This window comes from Pogona vitticeps, chromosome 3 (genome assembly GCF_051106095.1).
Source record: "Pogona vitticeps strain Pit_001003342236 chromosome 3, PviZW2.1, whole genome shotgun sequence".
Taxonomy (NCBI): Eukaryota; Metazoa; Chordata; class Lepidosauria; order Squamata; family Agamidae; genus Pogona; species Pogona vitticeps.
Genome location: NC_135785.1, coordinates 47,530,672 through 47,554,255, shown reverse-complemented (window position 1 = coordinate 47,554,255; position 23,584 = coordinate 47,530,672). Strand labels below are relative to the sequence as shown.

General features: G+C 42.9%; 1 protein-coding gene across 2 annotated transcripts in view; it reads right to left on the bottom strand.

Annotated features, from left to right (window-relative positions):
• The window catches only part of ETV5 (ETS variant transcription factor 5), a 58,684-nt gene extending 42,483 nt beyond the window's left edge, over positions 1–16,201 (bottom strand). The window contains exons 1-5 of one of the 2 annotated variants that reach the window (XM_020787434.3): positions 16,089–16,201; positions 13,854–13,995; positions 13,628–13,715; positions 13,410–13,457; positions 12,932–12,982 (exon numbers count right to left, since the gene is read on the bottom strand). In XM_020787434.3, coding sequence (XP_020643093.3) covers positions 12,932–12,982; positions 13,410–13,457; positions 13,628–13,715; positions 13,854–13,898 — 232 coding nt within the window. In that variant the 5' untranslated portion in view covers positions 13,899–13,995; positions 16,089–16,201. Of the gene's footprint in view, positions 1–12,931; positions 12,983–13,409; positions 13,458–13,627; positions 13,716–13,853; positions 13,996–15,503; positions 15,566–16,088 lie in introns of those variants that run through there. The other variant, XM_072995841.2, reaches the window with a different exon arrangement.
• Between the last annotated feature and the right edge of the window lie 7,383 nt (positions 16,202–23,584).

The following is a 23,584-nucleotide window of genomic DNA, read 5'->3' as shown; positions in this document are numbered from 1 at the left end:
AAAAACAAAAACACCTTGCTTCAACAAGGGTCATGGCAACATTCAGCTTAACTGGTTCTAAAAATACACAAACTTGAATCCAACAACTGCCTGCATTTGGTCACTAACTAAGTTGGTCTTCTCTTCCTGGTTCTTTTTTAGACATAGCACATTCTCATGCCCTTAGATATGCAGATCGCCATGTGTGTATCATTATCAGCATTCTATATTATTACGCAAAGTACAAACTCATGCCAATATTGCATGAATGTGGTTCCTGCACAGGAAGCTTTTAATCAACAGACATCAAACACATACTGAAATATCTACCAACATGACTATTGAATTAAGTAAAGCAGTGGTCAAAATGTTCTACATTTTATTTCAACAAGGTTTTCTGCCTTCAATGTTACATCCATCATCAACAAGCTCATTAGAGTGACAGCAGGAACGTGTTCCTGTTCTCCAGAAAAGTACTGACACGATCCTTAAAGCATTTAGCAAGACCTATTTCCACACCTATGCTCTTTTATCAGCTTGAAACATTCAGCTTTCTTGATGGTCAAACTAGTTGGGTACTACACATCCTTTGTCCTGTTGGCACCCTGTAATAATCAGGAATATACTTGTAGCATAGCAGGGATGCTCTGATCTGAGAAGCATGGGATAATCTGCTAGGTTAACTTGGACATAACTGGTTTTATTTCAGTGGAGACATTAGGATTAGATGGCCTTTATTGCCTCTTCCAGGCTTTAAAGCCAGGTTCACATAGCACACAATGACAACAGCAGGCATATGCTCCCATGAAGAAATATAATGTGGACACAGGTCACAGATATATCCACAAACTATTTCTGCACCTGCTCTTTGTGAAGCCAGTTTGATTCCAGAAACTGAGGCTAGCTTTTTGAACTACCAGTACAGACATCTGCACAACAAAGACTGCATGCTCTCAATTCATGTTTACACTGAACTGCCATCTATAAACTGACTCTTTGATTCTGTATCTTACATTCTACATAGACCAGCATAACTGAAAGTCGTTTCATCGCTTCTGTCTTACCTAAAACTGATTTTGAAGTTGAATCAATACAGGTGAAGAACCTAGAATTACATACCGTCAACCCTTGACTTAGTTACAAACATTTCAACTTACAAACTGCTCTGATAGAAAAATATTGACTCGACTTGCAAACTTAGATTTGAGTTATGAATCGAAAAAATGTGCAGGAGGTGGGGAAAGTGCGAAATTTGAAATTTCAGTTAACCGTTGGCCAGTGCAGAGGGTGCCTGTCTGCTTCTTCGCTCTTCCCAGCGTTTTGAGAGTGGATTTGGAGACAGTCTTCAGACTGCCTGGTATTGCCTGATACAGTGCTGTATGGACTGTATTTTTATTTTTTGGCTTTTAAATTTTTTTTGAATTTTTAAAAGGTGTTCCCTCCCTCCTTTGCTGCCCCCTTCCCCCCCCCAAAAGGTGCTTGTCTTGTCTTGTCTTGGCTGAAAAGGTGCTTTTCAAGGTGTTCTGTTGAAAAGGTGTCTGTTCCCTCCTTCCCTCACTCTTTTCTTTCCTTTTTTTTTAAACCTAAGTCATCTTAGGTTAAAAGGAAAAAAAGAAAACAAATCTGTCCCTAGTGGTAGGAACGGATTAACCGGCTTTGCATTAGTTCCTATGGGAACTAATGATTCAAGTTGCAAACCGCCCCCCAACCTAAGAACCAAAAACAGCTGGAACGGATTAATTGGTTTTCAATGCATTCCTATGGGAAATGGTGCTTCGACTTACAAACCTTCTGACTTACAAACTTCCTTCCGGAACGGATTAAGTTTGTAAGTTGAGGGTTGACTGTACTTGATATCTTCTGAGGCTATATCTTTATCCTATCATGCAGACCAGGAAGTTTCTACTGTAATACCATATTCAGCCACACCACTTCCCATTGAGGCAGTAGCATCAATGATTTTGATACATACAGTACCATTAATCCAAATGACTCCCATTCTTTCAGTTTCTAAGCAAATTATCTTATTAGGGGGACTTGTCCTCTGTACTCCTCCCATGCTGAAGAACAGCAACTGTGGGGGTTGACTCAGTGTAGAAAGAATGGTGTCAAGAACTGTGGATGTGTTCTGGTGCCTTAGATGAGTGTGTTCTGCGTTAACGCACAAGAGATTATTTAACCTCAGCTGCCCATGTTTCAGGGGGAAAAAAAGGAAGCTATGATTTACAGTACTGCTGGGTCAGACCCCTGATCCTACTAGCTCAATATTGTCAACAGTGATTGACAGCAGCTTTTCAGGATTTCAGAAAACACCTTTTCCCTAGTTCTTCTTGCAGATGCCAGATCTTAGAAAATTTTAAAGAGTTTTATCTGCAAACTCATATGCTGCCGGTAATTTGTGTAACTGGGAGGGACTTTTCTCAGCTGGTGGTGACTATTTATCTGGTACTAAACCAATTGTTCCTCCTAGCATTTGAATCCAGAGAGCTCTGCCTCTCTGCTAAGTGCTCTTTCCCCTCTCTTTTGTCTGTTGGCAGCAGTTGTTTGTTCGCTGTTGATCAGTTCAGTTAGTTGTTAAGTAAAAGTGCTATAAAGAAAGCAGTATACAAAAGTCTATAATGTCAAGAAACTATGTCAAGAATTTTTTTATTCTTTCTCCTACAGTTAGTTATTGAGACTTTAAGTACTGTACTAGTTATTGAGAAAGGGGAGATTGCAGCTATTCTCTGTGGATCTCTGTACTTCTACTGCATAGCAAAAGGTCTAAAGAGTGGTCTTTTAGACCAGATGGGTGGGGTATAAATAAATAAATAAATAAATAAATAAATAAATAAATAAATAAATAAATAAATAAATAAATAAATAAATAAATAAATTTATTTTACTAGAAATGCAAAACTTTGTAACAATTTTTTGGGCTCCAGATTTCAGAACTCTCTGGCCAATTGGCTAGTGCTGCTGAAGCATCCTGGAAGCCAAAAAAGCAACTTATTCACACTGTGAAAATACTGGGATTGAAGCTAGGACCTACACATGAGCTGAGGTCCTTCTCTTAGGCTTTCTAGAAGGAGGTAGGCTAGTTTAGACTTGTTGACTGCACAAGTTTATCAGGGGGGGAAATGCACTACCCAATCCCTGCTATTCAAAATTCCTCCAAAGAAGAATGGCAGCAACACAGCAAAGTGAGCAAACACTGGAACCATATCCTGTTCTAGTTTGCAGCCATCAAAAGGAGCAGATTTCAACTCGCATCCATTTTGCATCTTTAATTTAGAAGCAGATTTCAGATTAGAGCTAGGAAGAACAGATAGTATTTAGAGCATATACGTGACAGATATGCTGGGCCCAGGTCCTCTTAAATGCTGAACTGGAGTGAAGGTTACCACTGGTCCTGACGCCAGAGCCTCAAGTTCTTCTACTATATATAATTTTTAAACCAACTAATATATGCTTAACCTAATTAATTTCTAAAAGAAGACATTCTAGGAAAAGGCAAGTGCGTCAGAGTTATGTACCTGAATAGTGACTGAACAGAACAGCTTGGCTTAGTCGGAAGCAAAGTATTATCTCTACAAAGGCTAAGCGCACTGTTGTTACACCATGAGAGGATCGGCTGGATCTGGCAGCTTCCAGCCATCACCGTCAATTAGCAGTTCCCTGCATTCTATGTGCAGTCTCCGCGAGACTGAGAAACATCAGCAGCTTCTGGGCAGAGGGACACCTCCTGGGAACGAACAGGGAATGCTGAACTAGGGCTCCTTCCAATGCTGCTTTGTGTGGGAGAGCAGAACGAGGACACCCACCGGTGCCTTGGAAGGCGGCCACTCCTTAAACAGGCAAAGGAATGTTTAGGTTTCACTTTGCTTGGGGACAGAGGTGATGGCTACTCTTTATCAGCTCCAGAAAGTCAGGGAACAACTTATTTCCTCAAACCTCTGCTTTTAAAAACAACCACTTGGAAAAGTGATCTTCCACATTCCAGTGCTCTGCTGGGTTGAAAACAATAATTTTGAAAATTATAACAGGAGTTGCATTTCTTTCTCTTTCCATCTGGGCAGTCTTTGGCATTTAAAAGGTTAATGTTTCCCTCCCTAGAAATTGCCCTCTGTCCTCTTCCACCCCCATACCCCCCACCGCCATTAGGCATGGCATTGCAGAACAGCAAACAGCAGGAAACTCAGGTTGGAGGTGTTCCAGCTGTCAGTCACAAGCATCTTGCTTTCCAACAGTCTCTGTGTTGTTTAAACGGTTGTTTTCCTGCCAGCAGCACAATGGGGCTTAGTTATTCATTGAAGAAAGTGGAGGGGGGGGGAGTCTGCAAGCAGGTACCGCCCTCCATTCACCACCAATTTGGAATACTCCATCCATTCATAAAACACACACACACACACAAGCCAGCCCTCTATCCCCACAGCTGAGCACTTCCAATCAGGAGAAGGGAAATGACACGAAAGATCATAACAGAGACCAGCTGTCCTGCACAGAGCAGCTTGTGCTGTGGGCAACATTTATGTAAGGAATTCAAACACTACAGGAACAGCCTGCATAACTCGGAGGGAGCCAGCCACTCGGCAGAGTTCACTGCAAACCCAAATGATTGTGCAACCTCACTTGTGGCGAGGTCCGGAAATGCCCTTCAGCAGTGGTGCAGGAAGGGAGTAAAATTTATTTTAAAAATTAACTATTTTCCTTCAAAACAATGGCTGTCTGCCAGTGGACTGAAAACTTATTCTTAACGTTCACGAAGCCCTCGTCGCTAGGTTCCATCTACAGCTGCTGCCCCTGTACGTTCCCTACTTAGGGGAAGCCTTAAGAAGATCTGATTATCCCCCAGTAGGACACCAGACTTCCTTGAAGGCTAGGAGCTGGGTGTGCAATGTGGCAGCCAGGCTGTTCAATTGTAAGGAGAGGGGAGCAAAGCAGGTCCTGGAGGAAACAACACAAGAAGAGACGGCTTCAGCTCTGCGCTCTAGGAGTGCGTGGAAAAGGACTCGCAAGAGCCTCTGAGACAGTGGCTCCCAACTTTGGGTCCTCAGCTGATGGAGGATGACCTCATTAAGTCCAGGAAGGATGCCCACATCACGGTGGCCAGGGATGATGGAAGCTGTTGTCCTACTCATTTGGAGGGTATTGGGGAAGGGCAGGAGTAACTGAGTGATCCTTTTTTTGCATACATACCCTTAAGGACCATGAAACCAGAACCCAATCCTGGCAACGAGAGTTAGAAACAAGACAAAAGTGCTTTCTTTGCTGACTAGTGAGCAGACACTAATCCCAGCAACATCTCCGCGCCTTGAAGGCATATATTTGTGAGTGTGTGTATGTGTCTATGTTCCAGTATCCTCACTATAATTAGGAGCAAGCAAGAAAGCAAGCAGCACAGCTTGGGGATGTGTCTTGACATGCTGAGATAGGGACGGAGTCAGGAATGCAGCTTTGCTTTGATGGGAGGCACCAAGGGCTCCTGCCTTGCTCACCTGTGTACTGGAAGCCAAGCGGGGCAGTTACCCTGAAACAGTGCAGTTAGCCAGCACCTTGCCTCACACAGCACTTTGTGCCCTTGTAGCTCTGCCCCATTCTCAGAGATGCCTGCCTGCTGTTTTTAGCAGGAGATATTTATATTCCAGTTTGTGTTCCTCAAATATGTGGAGACACAAGCTGTAAGAAAAGCTGGAGGAAGGTTTGACTCTCCAGATGTTTTGGAGGAAGGTTAGGCTCTCCAGATGTTTTGGACACATTTCCCATAGTCCGCTTTTAATGGCCATGCTAGATGAAGGTGATGGGAGTCGTTGATCAAAACATCTGGAAGACCAGAGCTCCTGCCACGAGATAAAGGACACTATAAGATGCCTCAGTAAAATTTTAGACACTGTCCTTCATATCACCCTGACTCTAATGCTGTAGGTAGAATTGACGAGGATGTAACAGAACCATGCGGCGCAGCTGGCAGTGCCACTCCTGACAGTCACTGCTGGGTCACATGTTTGAATGCTTCATGCCCTATGCCCATGCAGCCCTCCTACAGCTAGAAAGCTAGTGCACCAAAGACATGGTTAGATTAGATCGCCTTCCTTAGACATTATTTCTTTCTGGAGAAGGCAGTAGTGGGGGTTCTCCACCTGCCATCTCAAGTGGAACAATTCAGCAAGAATTGCATCATTTGATTTTCCTGAAAGCTGAGCTGAAATATGCATATTCATCACAACTTTGATGGCTAGGACACTGTGCAGAGGAAACATTTATTTAACTGGCTGGAAAAGCAGAACCAGAGCCAACAAACAGACCTACAGCCCAAATGAAAGTAGTTTCCCCGAGAAGAGTCAAACAAGACTGCAGCAGAGGTCTTACCAGAACGTGTGAATTTAAGTTAACCTTCCCCAAAATGGGCTCTTTTAGATGTTTTGGACTCCACATCCCATCAGCCCTAGCATGTCTGTCCAGTGGCTAGGGTTGAAAAGAGTAGAAATAATACAAAATAGATGAAGACAGTGAACCTGGGAAAATCTGCATGGCTTTGCCATGCCCTGCTCCACTGAGCTCCATATCCCCACATAGGTTAGACACACAGTAAATATCCATTTCAATTATTGATTGGCTACATTTATGTCCTCTTTGTCCTTTATGTTCTCTAGTGAGATCAACACAACGTATACAGTCTTTTACCACTCTGTTTTCTCATCACAACAACCCTGCAAAGGTAGATGATGCCTAGAGAGAATGTCCATACACCCGCCTTCAGTGACTGCCTAAGTCCCAATAAAATACTTGAACCAACACACCATGACTCTATGTATGCATGTGTTACACCAACCATAACTCTTAAAGAGTTTGGAAAAGTTCCTTTTTTGGACTACATTTCCCAGAATCCCCAAAGGGATGCTGGATATATTAAATGAACCCATCTCCTGGCTGGCTGGAGGATTCTGGAAATTGTAGTCCAAAAAATCCATCCCTTCCTGAGCTCCGATTTCTTCTGGAGAAGTATCACCTTCCTTCAAGGCCATCCTTTCTCAGACTCTATGGCAGCAGTTTGCCATCAGCTCCAAAACAACCTGTGGATGCAAACCAGTTATTTGGCAGCACAGTGTGCCTTCACAGACAGACAGAGGAAGCCCGTTGAGGTCGATCACTTGCTGAGCTCCAAGGCACAGCAAACTATATTAGTACAATCCTTTGTTTTCATGGAACAATTTCCCCCCCCCCCCTTTATCTACGGAGCCTAATCTCCTTGCCTTTAGGATGTGATGGGTTTGGGGTGGAGAGTGGTCAAAGGCTAGGCCACTGAGCTTCTCTGTTGCAAGGGCCTCATTCTCATTTTTTAAGTAATCCTGCACTGATCCTGAGCTTTGACCTGTCAGGAGTGTTTCATTTCTTGACCCCTCTACATATTGGCCATTTAAACAAGGGAAAGAAAAAAAAAGTTCATCTCTTCAGAGATGCACATAAAAAAGGCAAACTGCAGCCAACCTATTTCTGACCTCCTGGAGCTGAATTAACAGTCCAGATTTATAAAGACACAAAATTTGGAATTTTACTAAATCTTTGCAATTTTATATACATTTTTAAAAAGCCCAATGGAAACCTCTCATTAAAAAATAAGCACAAGTTAACATTTTCTAGTTCTGACTTCCTCAGCCTGGAGTACAACTCCATTAGCCTCAGCAGAAATGGATATTTTTTTTAAAGGGGGTGGAATAGAATGGGGATAGGGATAGGTACCCTTCAACTATTTTGGATAGCTCCTATAATGCCAGCGGATTATTAGTTAAACTGGCTGGACCTGATGGGAACTGTAGTCAGAACAGCTGGAAGACAACATAATTAGTGCTCTAACAACGCATTCTATTACAGAACAGTCTTTCACTGAGATGGGTGCTAATTTGAGTGGCCAAGATGCTATATGTTGAAATAGATACCATTGATAAAATAAAGTGGAGGATTTAAAAGCCACTTACATCTGGAGACATGACAGGCCAAGTTGTTTTTCATATTTATACAAATAGTTCTGAATACATAGCCACAGAAGACCACATTTGGGGTACATTTATTGAACTATTTACAGTATATCCCATCCTATATGAAAAAAGATCTCAGGGTGGGCTGCAGACTAACAAGACATGGGTCCCCATTGGTTGTTCCCCTTTCTTCAACTGGATCAGAGTTAAGTTAGGCATCCTTCAGTCTCAAAAGACTATGGTGACGTGCTCTGTATGGAGGACTTGGAACAGCATCTAGTGTGGCTGAAGAGGCCAATTCGAGAGTGACAATCTCTTCCACACTGAAGACAAATCCAATCTGTCCCCTGTCCAGCTCCCTGGTTTTGCTACTTTTGTGACTTCCTCTTTGCCTTGGCCTGCTGGACAAGGGTCTCTTCAAATTGGGAGAGGCCGTGATGCACTGCCTGCCTCCAGGCTGAACACTCAGATGTCAGGGTTTCCCATCTGTTGAGGTCTATTCCTAAGGCCTTCAGATCCCGCTTGCAGATATCCTTGTATCGCAGCTGTGGTCTCCCTCTGGGGTGATTTCCCTGCACTAATTCTCCATACAGTGATCATCTGGATCACTACAGGTAGAATCCATATTTTTTTAGAGACAGATAACAGTGCTCAAGAAAGTTACATAGGGTTTCAAAAGGGTGGACTACCCCATGTGTTACTGTTGTCTGATACTCCCCTGGCTGCATAGGTTTGGCAGGTGTTTTAAACTGTCAGAGCTTGGGAAAGTTGGGTTTTTTGGGATTACCAGTATATACACACACACACACGTATTGTGATCAATACAAAAATATTGAAACATGGTTGACAGAAAAAAAAGTAGGGATGAACATGGCCCACTAGGATTAACCAATTGCTTTATCAATTGCCTTCCATTCTTTAAAGTCATCTTCCCCCACTCTTTATTTTTAGCCACACAGCCGTCCTTAACCAAAGAAGTTAGCTACCTGTTTAATAATTCAAAGTGTTATCAGGAACACATAGAAAGTGGATTGTAATGAGGTGCCCTTTAAAACCTTACAGGTTTACTGAATCCCACACTAACAGCAACTACTGCAGCATAACACAGTGAGTGAAGGGTTCACAAAATGGCAGGATATGGGAAGGCATGGGGTAGCTTTGCTGGTGTTCCTGTTTCAGGGGTCTGAGTTTGTTGTTGTTGTTTTGGTGCTTGTCCGTTGAAATATACATGCATCCCTCCTCCCCAAGTGACTTTCTAATATGGTTCACATTACAAATCTAAAACTCTACATCCGAGTTTCTCAACCTGGGGATCGTGACACCCCAACAGGGTTGTCAAATGTTTTCTGGGGGTTTGCGGGTCACCTTATACGCGTTGTAGTCTTTGTTAAATTATTATTTTTCCTTGATTTTTTAGAGCAGGATATTAAAGTTAGCATTCTCCCTTTGTGGGAGAAAGAAGCCTCTATTTTCTGAAAAGGGATGACTTTACCTCAATAAAATGCCTTTTTATGCAAATGTGGAAGGGGGTCACAGATTACTTGGCGGTTATAAAAGGAGATCGCAACTCAAAAAAGGTTGGAAACCACTGCATTTAATCACAACAGCAGCAGCAATGCAGGACAGTAAAGCAACTCAGTCTCTTAAGAATGTGTGATACAGATGTGTGAAAGGGGATGGGATAGGGAAGTACGTAACTTGTATCAGAGGCAGTTTCCAGTGGGACTAAGCCACACAATCACAATGGCAAACATCATGGCTATCTGCTTGCCTGGAGAAGTACAGTGGGGTCTTGACTTGAGAACTTAATCCGTATTGGAAGGCGGTTCTCAAGTCAAAAAGTTCTCAAGTCAAATCTGCATTTCCCATAGGAATGCATTGAAAACCATTTGATCCGTATCTGCTCTTTTCCGTCCATAGAAACTAATGGGAAGCTGCTATTCTGCCTTCGACCACTAGAGGGGGATATTTTGTTTCTTTTTTTCTTAGGTCAAGAAAGGTTCAGGGAAGGCAGGGAGAATACAGTCCAGGCAGTACAGTACCAGGCAGTCTGAAGACTGTCTCCCAATCCACTCTCTAAACGCTGGGAGGAGTGAAGAAGCAGACAGGCACCCTTTTCACTGGCCAACAGTTAACTGAAAGTTCAAATTTTGCACTTTCCCTGCCTCCCACATGGTTTTTTTTCAGTTCTTAACTCAAATCTAAGTATGTAAGTCAAGTCAATATTTTCCTATGAGAGTGGTTCTTAAGTCAAAATGTTCTTAACTCGAGCCGTTCTTAAGTCAAGACCCCACTGTAAGGCTTTCTTTCCAAAACAGAATTGTCATTATGGAGCAAGCCTTCTGGAACTTGTGCAAAAACTGCTAACATCAACATATTTGTTGCATGGAAAGCAAAGCAAAACACCAGTGTCTGGAAGAACCCCATATAAGGTATAAAAATAGTAAAAAAGAAAGAGAGCCAATAAGGGAGAAAATACCAAGGAACACTTAAAAAAAAGAGGGGGAAAATCAGATGCTTGATTTAAAGGCCTTTCCAAGCCTTGTGCCCTCCCTGCAGCTGAACAAGGACTAGACCAACTCTCATCATCCCTAATCATCGGGGTTATTAATAACTCAACAGATCTAAAAAGCACAGATTAGGGAAAGCTAAACTAAAGGTCCTCATAATGTCTTCATTAGGGAGCTAGATTTGGACTACAGATAGACATGGATACATTGTCTTGTACAGAGTTTACAAAAGATCTAGACTTTGTAAACTCTGTCTATAAGGTGTTTTTCCCCAAAACAAATTGTTATCCCATTATAAGAAATGCCAAAGAAGAAGAAGAAGAAAAATCCTACAACACCCTATTCCCAACTTAAAATACATACAAGTGCCTTTACCCTAATCCCATACATAGCTGGAAAACTTTCTGAAGTAAAAACAGGACTCAACTGTAAATGTATTTCCTTGGCACTAAGCATCACAAAGTTAAATAGAACTTACTTCCAAGAAAGTGTGTTTATGATTAACATAATAGTCATACAACAGTTGATTTCTGTGCCAGCAACCACAGTAATAATCCAAACCATGAATCACTATGCAATCAGTCTATGCCATATTAACAAGAGTTCCAAAAACTCTACTATGTGCATAAAATACATCCCTTTCATTTTTCTTTATTCACATATTTCTATAAAGATACCATGGCACTTTATAACAAACCGAACTGTTACCAAGCTTCACAGAGGCCACAAGAGATGCCCCACATTGTCGATTTTGTTCTTCAGATTCCTTTTCCTTTCCAAAGTAGGCAAAAGAGACAGACCACCTTCTCTCTCTTTTTTGAGAGTTGCTCTAAAGATTGGTCATGGAGTGAGATGGCACCTCTCTCACTTTGCCACTTAGAATTTAGCTTCTCCCCCCCCTCCCATCCCACCCTGGGTGCTGATACAGCATAGGCTCCATTTCACCAACTTCACCTGCTTGAAATACTAAAAAAAGTCCGAGGCAAAGATGCTTCTGCCACAGATGCACTTTGTTCCAGGAAGATTTCGTGTTGTATTACTAGATTTATGCCAGGAAAGAAGCCATTCATTCATTCATTCATTAGCAGATTCCAGTGGGAGCCCTTCTTGCCATCAACTTGTTTGCCACCAACAGTGAATGCAAGGCATATGCTTAACCCCTGGAAGAACAATGTTTCAGGCTCCTGAAGCATCTTGCCTGGCTTGTTCTAGAGGCCCAGAGCTCAGGAGAAGCCATTTTGCTTCTCCCACAATCCTCCAGGTTGCAGAGTTGCAAGACTGCCAAAAGGCATTCTGAGAACACTTCTGCCAGCAACACCTCCTCCCACACACCCTGACTGCAGTTTTCTACTGCTCCAAGCAAGAACTGTAAGGGTTGGGCTTGAATGTCAACACACAGAGAAAAATTTCTTACTCCCGGCTGCCTTTCATCTCAGGGCGAAGGTGGAATGAAGGGAAGGAAAGGAAACACACACACACACACACCAACGACCAAAAACCTCAGCAAGCATGCTGTCTGTCTTGAGGAAGCTTTCATGGCAGGCTTCCCACTCACTTCAAAGTAATCAAAGGGTAATAATTAAGATGCATTTTCTGTAGCTCAAGATATTCCACTGCATGCTGTAACAGAGTTTGCATCAAGAATCCGTTCTACTGCAGGCTATATTTTGCCCCTTAAAATTCAACAGCAATCAAAACATGTTCAGCGATAAAATAAAATTAAAAATCTGTGTGGGGGTCTTGGCAGTTACTGGGACAATGTTTTCCCTTGAAAAGTTGAAGAACACAGTGTTGCTTTAAAAAAAACAACTCCTAATGCCTCAAGATCAGTGTGAGAAACACACACAGAGGAGAGGTGGCAAAAGGAGCAGAAAGGCTCCCAGGTGTTGGTCACCTGATGCTGTGGGGAAGGAAGGGTTCCTGTGCCGCTGGTGCAGAGTGCAGCAGGCGGGCTCTGGAAACCGCCTTCTTCCAGTTGCTGCTTTGCCAATGACTAATGCTCCCTAAAGCTGCTCAAGTTTCACCAGCAAAGCTTTGTCCTTCACAGCCATTGCTAGCTAGGGCTATAATAGCCAGGAAAGTCATTGAGGGAATTGGGAGGCGCAGGGCTGGTGAGAGACAGAGTGCTCGTGTGCTCGCTGTCAAATGGATTTTAATATCTTTTACATTATGAAGTATTCATGGGGGCTTGAAAGGGTTCTGCAGAGATCAAGGTCAGCAGGCAGCCCCTGAGATACTCAGATAAGTACATTGAGTTACTCAGTTAAACTAGTGCTGTTCACTGAGGCTCCAGGATCACACCATTCTATCCTGTTCCACACAAGTCCTGGCAGTTCCACAAATTCAGAAACATATCAGTAACACATTACATTAAGAAAAGCCGCACCCAGACACAAAACCCAAGAAAGCAACTAGAACCCTTCACACATTGTACAATGGATTTGCAGCTTCATGGCAAACAGACAAAAGAACAAGAGGGTGACTTACGGTTATCAGACTGGAAATCTGGGACAAACTGCTCATCGTCAGGAACTTGGGCTATAAAAGGTAGGGGGGAAGATTGCATTATTTCAATATTTGTGTTTATTTAATGCATCTCTATCTTTTCCTTATCCAAAGACTAACCCAAAGAGATTCAAAAGTTCAGTGCCATATAAACAGGATGCAAGTAACACGTGTCGTGTGCCTTTTTAACAAAAGGCATTAAAAGATCCTTCCTTTGATACAGCAACTAGCACAACACATTGTCACAACTAACAGAGAACAAAGCATAGCAAGAGGGCAAATTAACCTCTTCCAAGCTGGGTGCCTCCAGATGTGATGGGCTACAGTCCCCCCCTTACCGCCCAAAAGGGGGGGCACTGGCTAGCCTGGCTACTCAAAGACAAGAGTTATAGTTCAGCCTGCACGGAAAACCCCAAGTTGGGGAAGACCGATATACACCGAGAAATCAGTAGAGATTTACCTTCAGCTAACCAAGCCTCCTGCAGCTGGCTGAGATCCTGAAACAATTCTGAAAGAAAAAAAATTAAAGACATTTTTTTAAAAAAAGTGTTTCTCATTTAAGTGTTCTTTCTATTTACATGAACAATCAAGTCTCCAGTTGTCTAGCATGTTGACAAACCCAATAAACTCCTTTTAATAAGGAAAAGAAAAAGAAAGGGGAAGGGAATTCAGTACTACCTTCAGAATCATGAGCCAAGTCAGTGTCTTGAAACTTCCTTTTTCTGTCATTCATGGTCCTCCCTCGGCATTCATCTGTGCAAGATTTCTGATACAGAAGCAAAGAAATGGCGCCATGAAGGGCAAGCCTTCAGAACACAAAGCAAATATGAACTTCATCCCAAGGAGAGGTGGAGTGAGGAACAGAGTGTGAAAACCAAACCACATAATACAATACAAGACCTACCCCAGGGACCGTGAAAGGGACCTGCTGATCATAAAAGCCATCCATTGTGCTTGTAGATTCTTTAATACTCCCTTGAATGGTTTTAACATTGAGCACCTCCAGGATGAGAAGAGTTCAGAACCAAGCTCTGGCAGATTTGAGACTAGAGAAGAGAGACAGAAATCAAAACATGTTCTGCCTTTAAGCCACCTTAAGAGACTTCATCTGTAATGGCACTTGAACACAGTCTACAAGCTTTGAGGATTATCTCCTATGCTTAATTAATGTACACCAAACATCCTTTTGTTGGGGGGGGGGAGGAGAATCAAGGCATAATCAGACCTCCTCTCTGAATTAATCTAATTACTACAATATTCATTCATTAAGTTGTTATCCTTATCAGCCTTATCTTTTTTGAGCCAACACACAAAAGACCCCAACCTTTAATCCATGATGTCACAGAGTTACTATGGAAACAGCTGTGGCATCATTAAAGATGAATTACAACCACTTAAGAACAAACCTAGAGAGAATGGCATAGGATACAAAGCAGTGATTGCACTGCACACTGGAGTACATTTTTCTCTCTACATGGTTAAAAGATAAAATATAAATAGCAACAAGGACATAAGTCAATTCTACCTTGGGCAGGAGCTCAACTTTCAGGAGATGAAAGATACCAACATGCAACTGTTCCAGGTTATGTAAAGAGCAACTGATCTTTCAGTTTGGACCTAAATATGAACACATACATGCTGCAAAGCCAAGTTTCTCCAATTTCACTGAGACTTACTTCCCAGTTAAAAAAATGCTTAGGACTGGAACTTTTCAAAAGAAATAGCACTCGTTTTTTCAAGTAAAAGGGAAATCTAATTTATTGACTATCCAGGAATCTCAGATACCATACCTGAAAGCTTAAACATATTGAAACAAAATCTCCATGTTAGGCTGACCTACGATTTAGCACGAAAAGGAAATCCACTTAGTGGATCTCCGTCTGCTGATGCAACTTTGGCTACTCCTAGCAGCCTGTACGTTGGGGAAAAAATCTACCAGCTAAAGGCCGTTTTTCAGTCATTTTAAAGTAAACCTAAAGTTATGCACAAGAAAGCTTCACACTCGGTTTAAAGCAAATTTTATTTTCTGTTGAAGAGGTGATCGAACTAAGAACTGTTGCTTTTAAAAAGTTTAAGGGAAATAAGCAGTTTCATAACATGGAGAGGGGAAAGGATAGTTTATGAATATCACTTCACTAGCTCACTCAACCATTGCGGATAAGTCCTAAAAGTCACTGAAATAATATAAACGTTAAAACGCGCTGAACATGTATGAACACTACCCCTCTCCGCGCCAAATCTCAGTTCCTACTAACCTCCCCCGTCTTTTGGATACAGGATTTTAAACAACGGCACCACTTAAAAAACACGTCTAAATACTGCATCGCAGCGAACTAAAACCGCGTTGCACTTCAGCCGCTACGTTTCGCCGCCGCCTCCCGTCCCTGTTCCCGCAGGAAAAGCCTTTAACACAGCCAAACAATACGGTCACTATCCCCTCCCCCACGCGCGAATGTGGCCTAAGTTTTATGAATGGCAAAGGAAGCACCAAGAGCAGGTAGAGTGTAACTAGATCCCCAGCGCAGGGCCCCATTCACAAAAACAAGAGACGCACTTTCCAGCTCACTCCATTCATGAACCGCCTTCAGATGTGCCCCCACCCCTACAGCCCTGTGCGGAGCGCCTCGGAGCGCCTCAGCCCCCGCCCCCGCACTCAAGGCTTCATTCACACAAAACCAGCTCCATTCATAAAAATCGCCCGCATTCACAAAAAAGGGAAGGAAAAAAAAAACAACAACCAAAAAACCTCCCAGCCAAGCCAGTGCTCGCCGCAGCCTGTGGCGGCGCGGCTGTGCAGCTTTTGCCTGCGATGTTACGCCGTAGCGCTTCTTCTGTGCCCGCTCTTGCAGCCTCCAAACCTACCCGCTCCATCTCCAGAGATCCAGCGCCAAGACCGACTGACTCCATGCTCCGATCCATTAAAGCGAAAACGGCTCCATCACGACAACGGGATGCTGGGCTTACCTAACCACCCCGCCACCTTACGCCTCGGGCACCTGCACCCCCGCAAAAAAAAGGTCTCCTCCCTCTGTTCATCCGACCCCACAATCCCATGCACCCCATTACTCAACACCGCTGCTCCTCGCCGAGTTTGCGACCCCCCAAGCCCCGGAGGCTGCACCGCCTCGGCCCCACTCACCTGCCCATAGAACTGCCGCGCCGCCACTGTGCCGTTGCTAGCAGCCCTGTGTCTTCGTCGGCTTGCTGCCGGAGCCCCCGAGCGGCCTCCAGAGCCTGCCCCGCGCCGCCCCCATTGGCCCACAGCAGCGCCAGGGGCTGTCAGTCACAGGTTGTTTACCCTACCAAGCACCCAATGGCGCTCGGATGTTATAACACCTCCCTGTTCTGAATGGTTACAGTTGCCTAGCATTCCAAACCCGCCTTCTCCCACCGATGAAGTGTCTAAGCTTCCCCCCCCTTTTGCGTCCGGAGAAACACAGCCAATCAAGAGGTCCCTGATTTACATTTTTTCGAGGAGCGTTTTCATTCATAAAAAAAGAGACAAATATATGTATACAGTATCGCGTTCCGAGAGCGAGGCAGACGCAGGGAAAGATTTAAAGGAAACGCGCACCCTGGCGGTTCGGGGTCTGTTTTGTTTTTTTTTTTTTTGCCAGCTAGGCAACGAAGTAAGCAGCCATTCAGTAGATGTTGCCCGTTATCCATACCTGTTTGTGCCCATTTTCTTCTTTATTTGCTCTTTGCGCTGCGCGCATAGTCGCTGTGCTGGCACAGCTTGGCTACTGAAGTAATAATGATCGCCATAGAAGGTCACTGTCGATTTTAGCTGCTGAATTACAGTGTTAATGTGATATTTCCCAACATCTGGAGCGCTCGTAATCAAAACACGGTGTACCCATACCGAGGCAGGCCCTTTTTCGGCGGCACTAGGAAAATGGCAACAAGAAAATTGCGCCTTCTACTCCATGCGGCTTTTGGGTTCATATACGCGCTCATAAAAGTGACCAGATCTTTCCTTACTATAGTGCCAAGAATAAACATTACCGAGTCTTGCAATCTACGCTCCCCTCGTTCATTCAGTAGTTTTTAGGGGCAGCTGTATTTTATAACACTTAACTCTGCTTTTTACTACAGATTTATCCACATGACTGGCGTGAGTCTGCTTGAACTGCAGAGGACTTTTGGAGAAACTTGGTATGAGGCCTTGTGAGTGGTTGTGGAATAATTTGTTTTCCCACCCCACAAAAAGGTGCACTTCCAATTTACAGGCGAGGGGGGTACAGTATTTTTTTAAAAATTATTACAACTTTTAATGCGGCCTTTCATCCTTATGGAGACTAGAGAGGGGAACAGCTAAAACTGAAATAATACAATAACTCTCTAGATAAAGGCACACCTCACCTCATGTCTGCCTGGGTTGCTACACTTTATACCCCAAACTTTTGAAGAAAATGTACTTTGCACTCTCTCATAGACACCTTTCCCCCTTCCTACATTCCTGTGTTAAGCCTGGAATGCCATTCCTGGAATTTGCAAACAACTGGCCATACCAAACCCAGTGTAAACAAAGCCATCTGAGACCACCTCTCTCTCCTTTACAAAAGGGGTCTCCACTCTCAAAAGTGGGGCAGGGCTTTTCTCCATTGGGACCCAAGGTGCCACTGGGGGAAGCCTGTTGGACCCAGGTAGTTTGACGGATGCAGAAGCCAGGAAGGAAAAACATTTGGGGCATGCTGCCTTGGAAAGGTGCGGCACTGCTGCTTTCTTAATTTGAATTTGGAACACCTACTGCTAACTTAAATGGTTTGAGCTGTTTAGAATGCCTCGGTTTGAAACATGCTACTGGGCTGTTAATTCATACATTGTAAACTCTGCTGTTCCCTGAGACAGAAAAATATGATACCAATAGTCTGAAATATTCATATTTCTGCTGCTTTGTCCATCACTGGTTAATGAGGGAGTGGACAGAAGATCAATTGTTGTCCACCAGGAGGTCTCCAGCCCATTTATGGAGGGCCATCTAGTGCCAGCTGTTGGCTGGGGTTGTGGCAAAACACAGCACAGGCAGCTCAGGATGATTCTCCTGCTATTGATAGCACTTTGCTTATGCCCAATGTGGGCAAGAAGAACACTTCAGAAGAACTGAGCTATCACAGATTAAGAAATTTTAAGGGCATGTAACAGGACACTATATCAGGACGAAGCCCTGCTTGTAACATTTAAAGATCCATGTGTCTGGATCCTGTTGTAACAATACTGGGCTGGGTGGCCTTCAAGTTGATCCAGCACAGACAGTTTTAATGGGCTTATGCAAGAGGACAAGTTCTATAAATTAGTTGTGTGAAAAGACCCAGAGAAGTCACTTTTGCTTTGTACATTTACAATATCCCAGGGACCTGCATTCTTATAAATTGTTCTGGTCTTAAAAAAAAAAAAAACAGCATGCAAGCAAACATGAAATCCCCTGCTCCAATGGGCTGTATCTCTTCGAGACATTGTTTACTCACATTCAGAGATCGCATTCTGAAGGTCAAATAGGTATGGGACACCTGTGGATTACAAAAACCCATGTTGCATTTTGTGGGGTGGCAATTGTACGATCAATTGTACATCAGGAGCACATTTTGTAACGCAACCCGCAATTAGCACCATTGAAACAATTTTACAGTCACGAATATATAAATGCAGTTTTCTGCAGAGTTTTGTACTCTCACCATACCCTTTTGGCACTGGTTGTGGAGAACTGTTTGCTGATTTTGGGTATAGATTTTTCCCTACTGCAAAGTACTTGCCTTTCGGGTGACTAGTGGCAGTGCAGTGCAGACATTTGATTTTATAGGTTATTTTTGTAGGGCAAATGCAGGCACTAGGGGCTCTCCAAATATGCTTTAGACTTTTAATTCCCATCATCTCTTGCCAATATAGCCAGTTGTTAGGAGGCATAACATCTGCAAGGGCGTAACAACTGCCTCCATGCTGTATAATCTTGGGAAAATATATGTGAAATGATTGTGAGAAAAAAATCCTTTTTCAGCATTCATGTCCATTTTTAGGGCTAAATAAGTAGACGAGGAAGGTGGCAGCGGCTGTATTTTGGCCCTCTTATTGATCTTGCATGTCCTGAAACAACCTGAAGGTCTAAATTTTATTTGAGCCACCTAAGGTACGAAAGGAACCACTTGTCCATCAACATTGAGAGAGTGATTTGAAAATGCCATGGAACTGTAGAGCTGGAAGGAACACCAAGGGTCACCAAGTCCAACCCTCTGTCAAAGCACATGGGCATTCATTCATTCCAAAAGGTTATCATATATCTTGGAATGGATGCCCATATCAGACAAACCAAGAGGACTGAAAAAGGAGATGTGAAAGAAAGGATAGGGAAGAAGTTACAGTAAATGAGTTAAGTCAGGTTTGGGACCCTAGAATAAACAAGGGAGCAGAGTGCCAGGATAAAGCCAATGGAAGTATTGTAGTCTGATGAAGCTACAGATCTGAAGCAAGGGAAAGAAGAAAAATGATATTAGCAGCCTAAGAGAGGACAGAAAACTTGGGCAGGGACAGCAGCCCAAAGGGAAACGAAGCGAGATTGAAACAAAGCGAGATTTGGCCTTCACCAATTCACTCACTCCACTGAGTACATTTCCATGTATATTCCAACCACATGGGGATTGATTGGTTCACACAGTTTGCACTGATTTTAGTAGTCTCATGTAAGACATTTAGCCGATACCAGCATAGTTAAACTACACCAAAAGCTGGGTTTGGTTCAGTTTTCTAATTATTGTTTTGGCATCAGCTGCAGTTTCAGACAGAGGAAGAAGAAGCTGAATAGCTTGTTGAGGGTTTTTCTTTCTTCCTTCCTTCCTTCCTTCCTTCCAGCACCCATTTACCTTTTGTTCGTTAAGGAGTCTGTTTCACATGTTGACTCCATTTGGAATCCTACTAGCTCTGGTGAGAGGCAGGTTATGTCTCTTCTAGGTCAAAATAAAAAAATAGGCAAGTAGGGCTTGCTAATCAAAGGTCAAGATTCTCATTCTCTTCCTGGTGTAAGAGACTAGGTGGGCCTTGTTTACTGGGCTGGTAGAGAAGAGAAGCCTGCTTCTTAGAGAGTTTAGGGAGAAAGGTTGTAGCTTCATGAACCAAACTATATGCTTGATTAGAGGAGGGGATTCTTTAACTGCTGAAAAGATTGAATTGTCACAGCAGGAGGTTTTCACAACTCCTGCACTTAGTAAACCAGTTTGCCTTGTTTTGTGATTGGTAATCATGGATTAGATGCCAGTTTCATTTGTAAGTATGATTGCTCAGTCATTCTGAAACACTAATGGATTTAAGTTTAATTTAAAACATAGGCTGAAATCCAGTAGGAAGTCACAACTACAGTAGACCCATTGAATCAGTGGAGATATGGTGAGTCAACACCAAAGGTAAGTTCCAATTATTCAGCAGGCCTACTCTAGCTGGAATTTGCTATTATATGTCAGCCATAGTTTGGCCCGATGACTGAATATAGGATTTGCCTGCAAAAATACCATGGTTTAGTTGTTGGCATCTCCAGGTAATGTTGGAGAAAACTTCCTGTTACTACTCCTACTGCCTCCTTTTCACTGGGATTTGGACAGGGCAGAGCATGAATGCTAGTGCTGAGGTGAGATTTGACCAGCTTTTGTTTGTACAATAGAAGAACATGGAAATGTTACTTATTTTGACAGTAACACACAACAGTTCTGCAGCCAGCATTGCTTAGCCACTGGCTGGGGAATTCTGGAAATTCTAGTGCAAACAAGCAGCTTTCCTAAGCCCCAAATAAGTTGCCATCTTGTTCTACACCTCAGGTAGCCATAGGACTTGCAGAAGCCTAATGCTCTCTGCATTTACTAAGGGATAGATTGCCACATACACATGTGCAGCATGCGATAGTGGGCCCTTGGGCATTGTTTGTGCATTTGCACATGCTGTATCATGCACAGTCACACTGAAAGTACAAAACATCTAACTGCCTGGTCTGACTCTGCTGTACCTACTGATTCTGGTCATAGGCTAAGAGGAAACAATTTTGCCTGGGCGTCTAAAATGTTTGCCAGTTGGTGAAAATGTTAGCACACACAACACTTTATAAGGTACCAAATGTGCCAAAACCCCATGGAATTCATATGACAAAATCTCCCGCATGCTTGGCTTATTAGCTAGACAGACGGAAGAAACTATTTGAAGCTTCAAATATTACTTCCACATTACCCTTTTCTGCTGAAGCTTTGCAAACCCAGCCTATTGGAGGAAGGGGAGAGAAATTTTGACTAAATATAGCTCCTTCTTAAAAATACTTAAATAAATCATAGGCTCTAAATTTAACACAATACCTTTCACATGGTGCTTTTTCTTGGGTTTTGGTGGCACGTGAGCTTGCCTGCTGCTGCCTTTTATATTTGTTCTCCTGGGGTTTGGGGTGGGGGAAAGAGGGACTCATTATTTTTAAATTAGAACCTTTGATTTATACAGGCGACATTGAAGCCATTGTAGTGATTGTTCCTTAAAAAATTACAAGGAAATGTGCATATAAGGAATATATGCTATCCCCAATGCAATGTGACATCCACAATTGGATGAACTTGGCCCACACTCTTTGATACACGTTTCAGACTGGCCAAGGGCACAGAAAGCATTCTGTTTCCACATGGCTTTGAAGCTTTGAAATCTGGTCTGAAGTCCTGCTTTTTACAGCATCCTGACAATGTCTTAAATATCTCTATCAGCTGTGGAGAAGGGCTGTCTATCTACTGGAGAAAGATTCAAGGCAATAAAGGGCAAGCTCCTTTTGTCACTGACTGGAACTTCCTGGAGGCACTTGGCTGTCCACAGTTTATGTCTAATCTGGACATCTAGATTAGACCTTAGACGTGGCAGGTGTGGCTCTACACACTCCTATCCCTAACTGTTGCTTATGCTGGTTAGGTCTGAAGAGATTTTGAGACTGGCATTCTCTTGAAGGCACTAGGCCTGATCCAAAGAAAGGGAGTCACAAAGGGTTGCCATATTAGTTGTTTGTCTAGATAGTGTCTGAATTTTAGATATGCCATCTCTTGCCTTTTGGGCCCATCAACTAGCCTGGATTTCAGGAGTTCATATTTTCATTTTAAAAAGGGGGTCACTAGCTCTGGCAGTCCCAAACCTCCCTCACCAGATAACTGCATTATGTTCCACACGGGGACTCCTGTCCTCAGATCTGAGCCTGTTGCCGCCCAGTCAGACACTCAGTGTGCACCTTCATACTGTTGTTGCCACAAACATGGGACACCTCGGCCCCTTCTCCCAACTCACTAACACCCTTAGTATGGAACCATCAGCCCTGCTATTCTGTTATGATAATGGGAGTGACCGATAAGCCACTATGTTTTTGTGGGGCAACATCCACCTCACTCTGAGGATGATTTTTATTAAAGCTTTTGAAATTCAGACCTTTAGGCAATACTGCTTCCACTGGTTCTTAAAACAGAAACCTTTTAAAAGATATATTTTGTTTCCTCCCACACTACCTTTGATCTGAGGCTAAGCAGTTAACATGGGTGTTGTTAGTTTATACCAGAAAAGTTATTTAATACACAAAATATGTTTTCACTTTTATAAACGATTAAGTGGCAAAGGACTAGAAACAGAATAAATATGATTAATACTATAGTAGGGAAATAAATGTAAAAAAAGTTCAAATGTAAAACCATGTCTATCCTAAATACTGTATCCTGACCATATTCCACGTAACCTTTTATCTGACCTAATCATAACTACTTAACTATTATCCAAATCTAACTCTTTATATCTTTCTACACTCACCCACTCTTATATATATCCTTCCCCTCCAACCCAGGGACCTGAGGAAAACAGGAGATGAAAATAATGTCCTACAGTGGCATTTTCCCTCCCTCCCCCCACTCCATTAACAGTCTTACCTGGCACATATCCAGTACTCTTCTGTCATCAACTGATTCATTCCAGCAAGCAAACATCCAATGCCTCTATATTTACATAATTCACAAACAACCATAGACAGGAGGGGACTGAAATCCCTTATAAAACAGGAAATATATGCCAAAACATGTGGTCAAGGTTGTGGCCAATTGTTTCATTAAAACAAGCTTTTCTGTTTCATTAGCCAGTTGACGCCACCCTCAGTTTCACAGGAACTCATAAATATCTAAAAACTAATAGGCAAGTGTGGATTATGGAGACTGGGCTACCTGAATGTAGAGCACTGAAACATGGCAGCCCTACAGTCAAACCTTAATGTTTAATGCAAAATCTTGTTATTTCCTTCTGCTTGCAGAAGGGTCTTTTTCATGAGCAGTTGGGCAGCTTCTGAGCTTGTACAAGGAAGTACCCAGTAGTTGTGGCACATCTTGGATGCCAATGTACACCACAACCTCTTATGTTGTAAGCACTAAGAAAGCATTGGACTGAATTGGTGATGAATCTATCCGTTCTGGTTTCTTCCATGGTTGAAAATGTTAGGTTTCATGTTTTTTCCATCCCAAATATAAAGAAATGCGCACATTTTAGTAAATTCTTATAAAATTAAATCAAATTGAAATATTCCCCATTCCTAACTTGGCCTAGCTTGGGTCTAAACCTTTGGAGATGCACTCCACCATTTAGCCCACCTTCCCAAATATTGGGCAC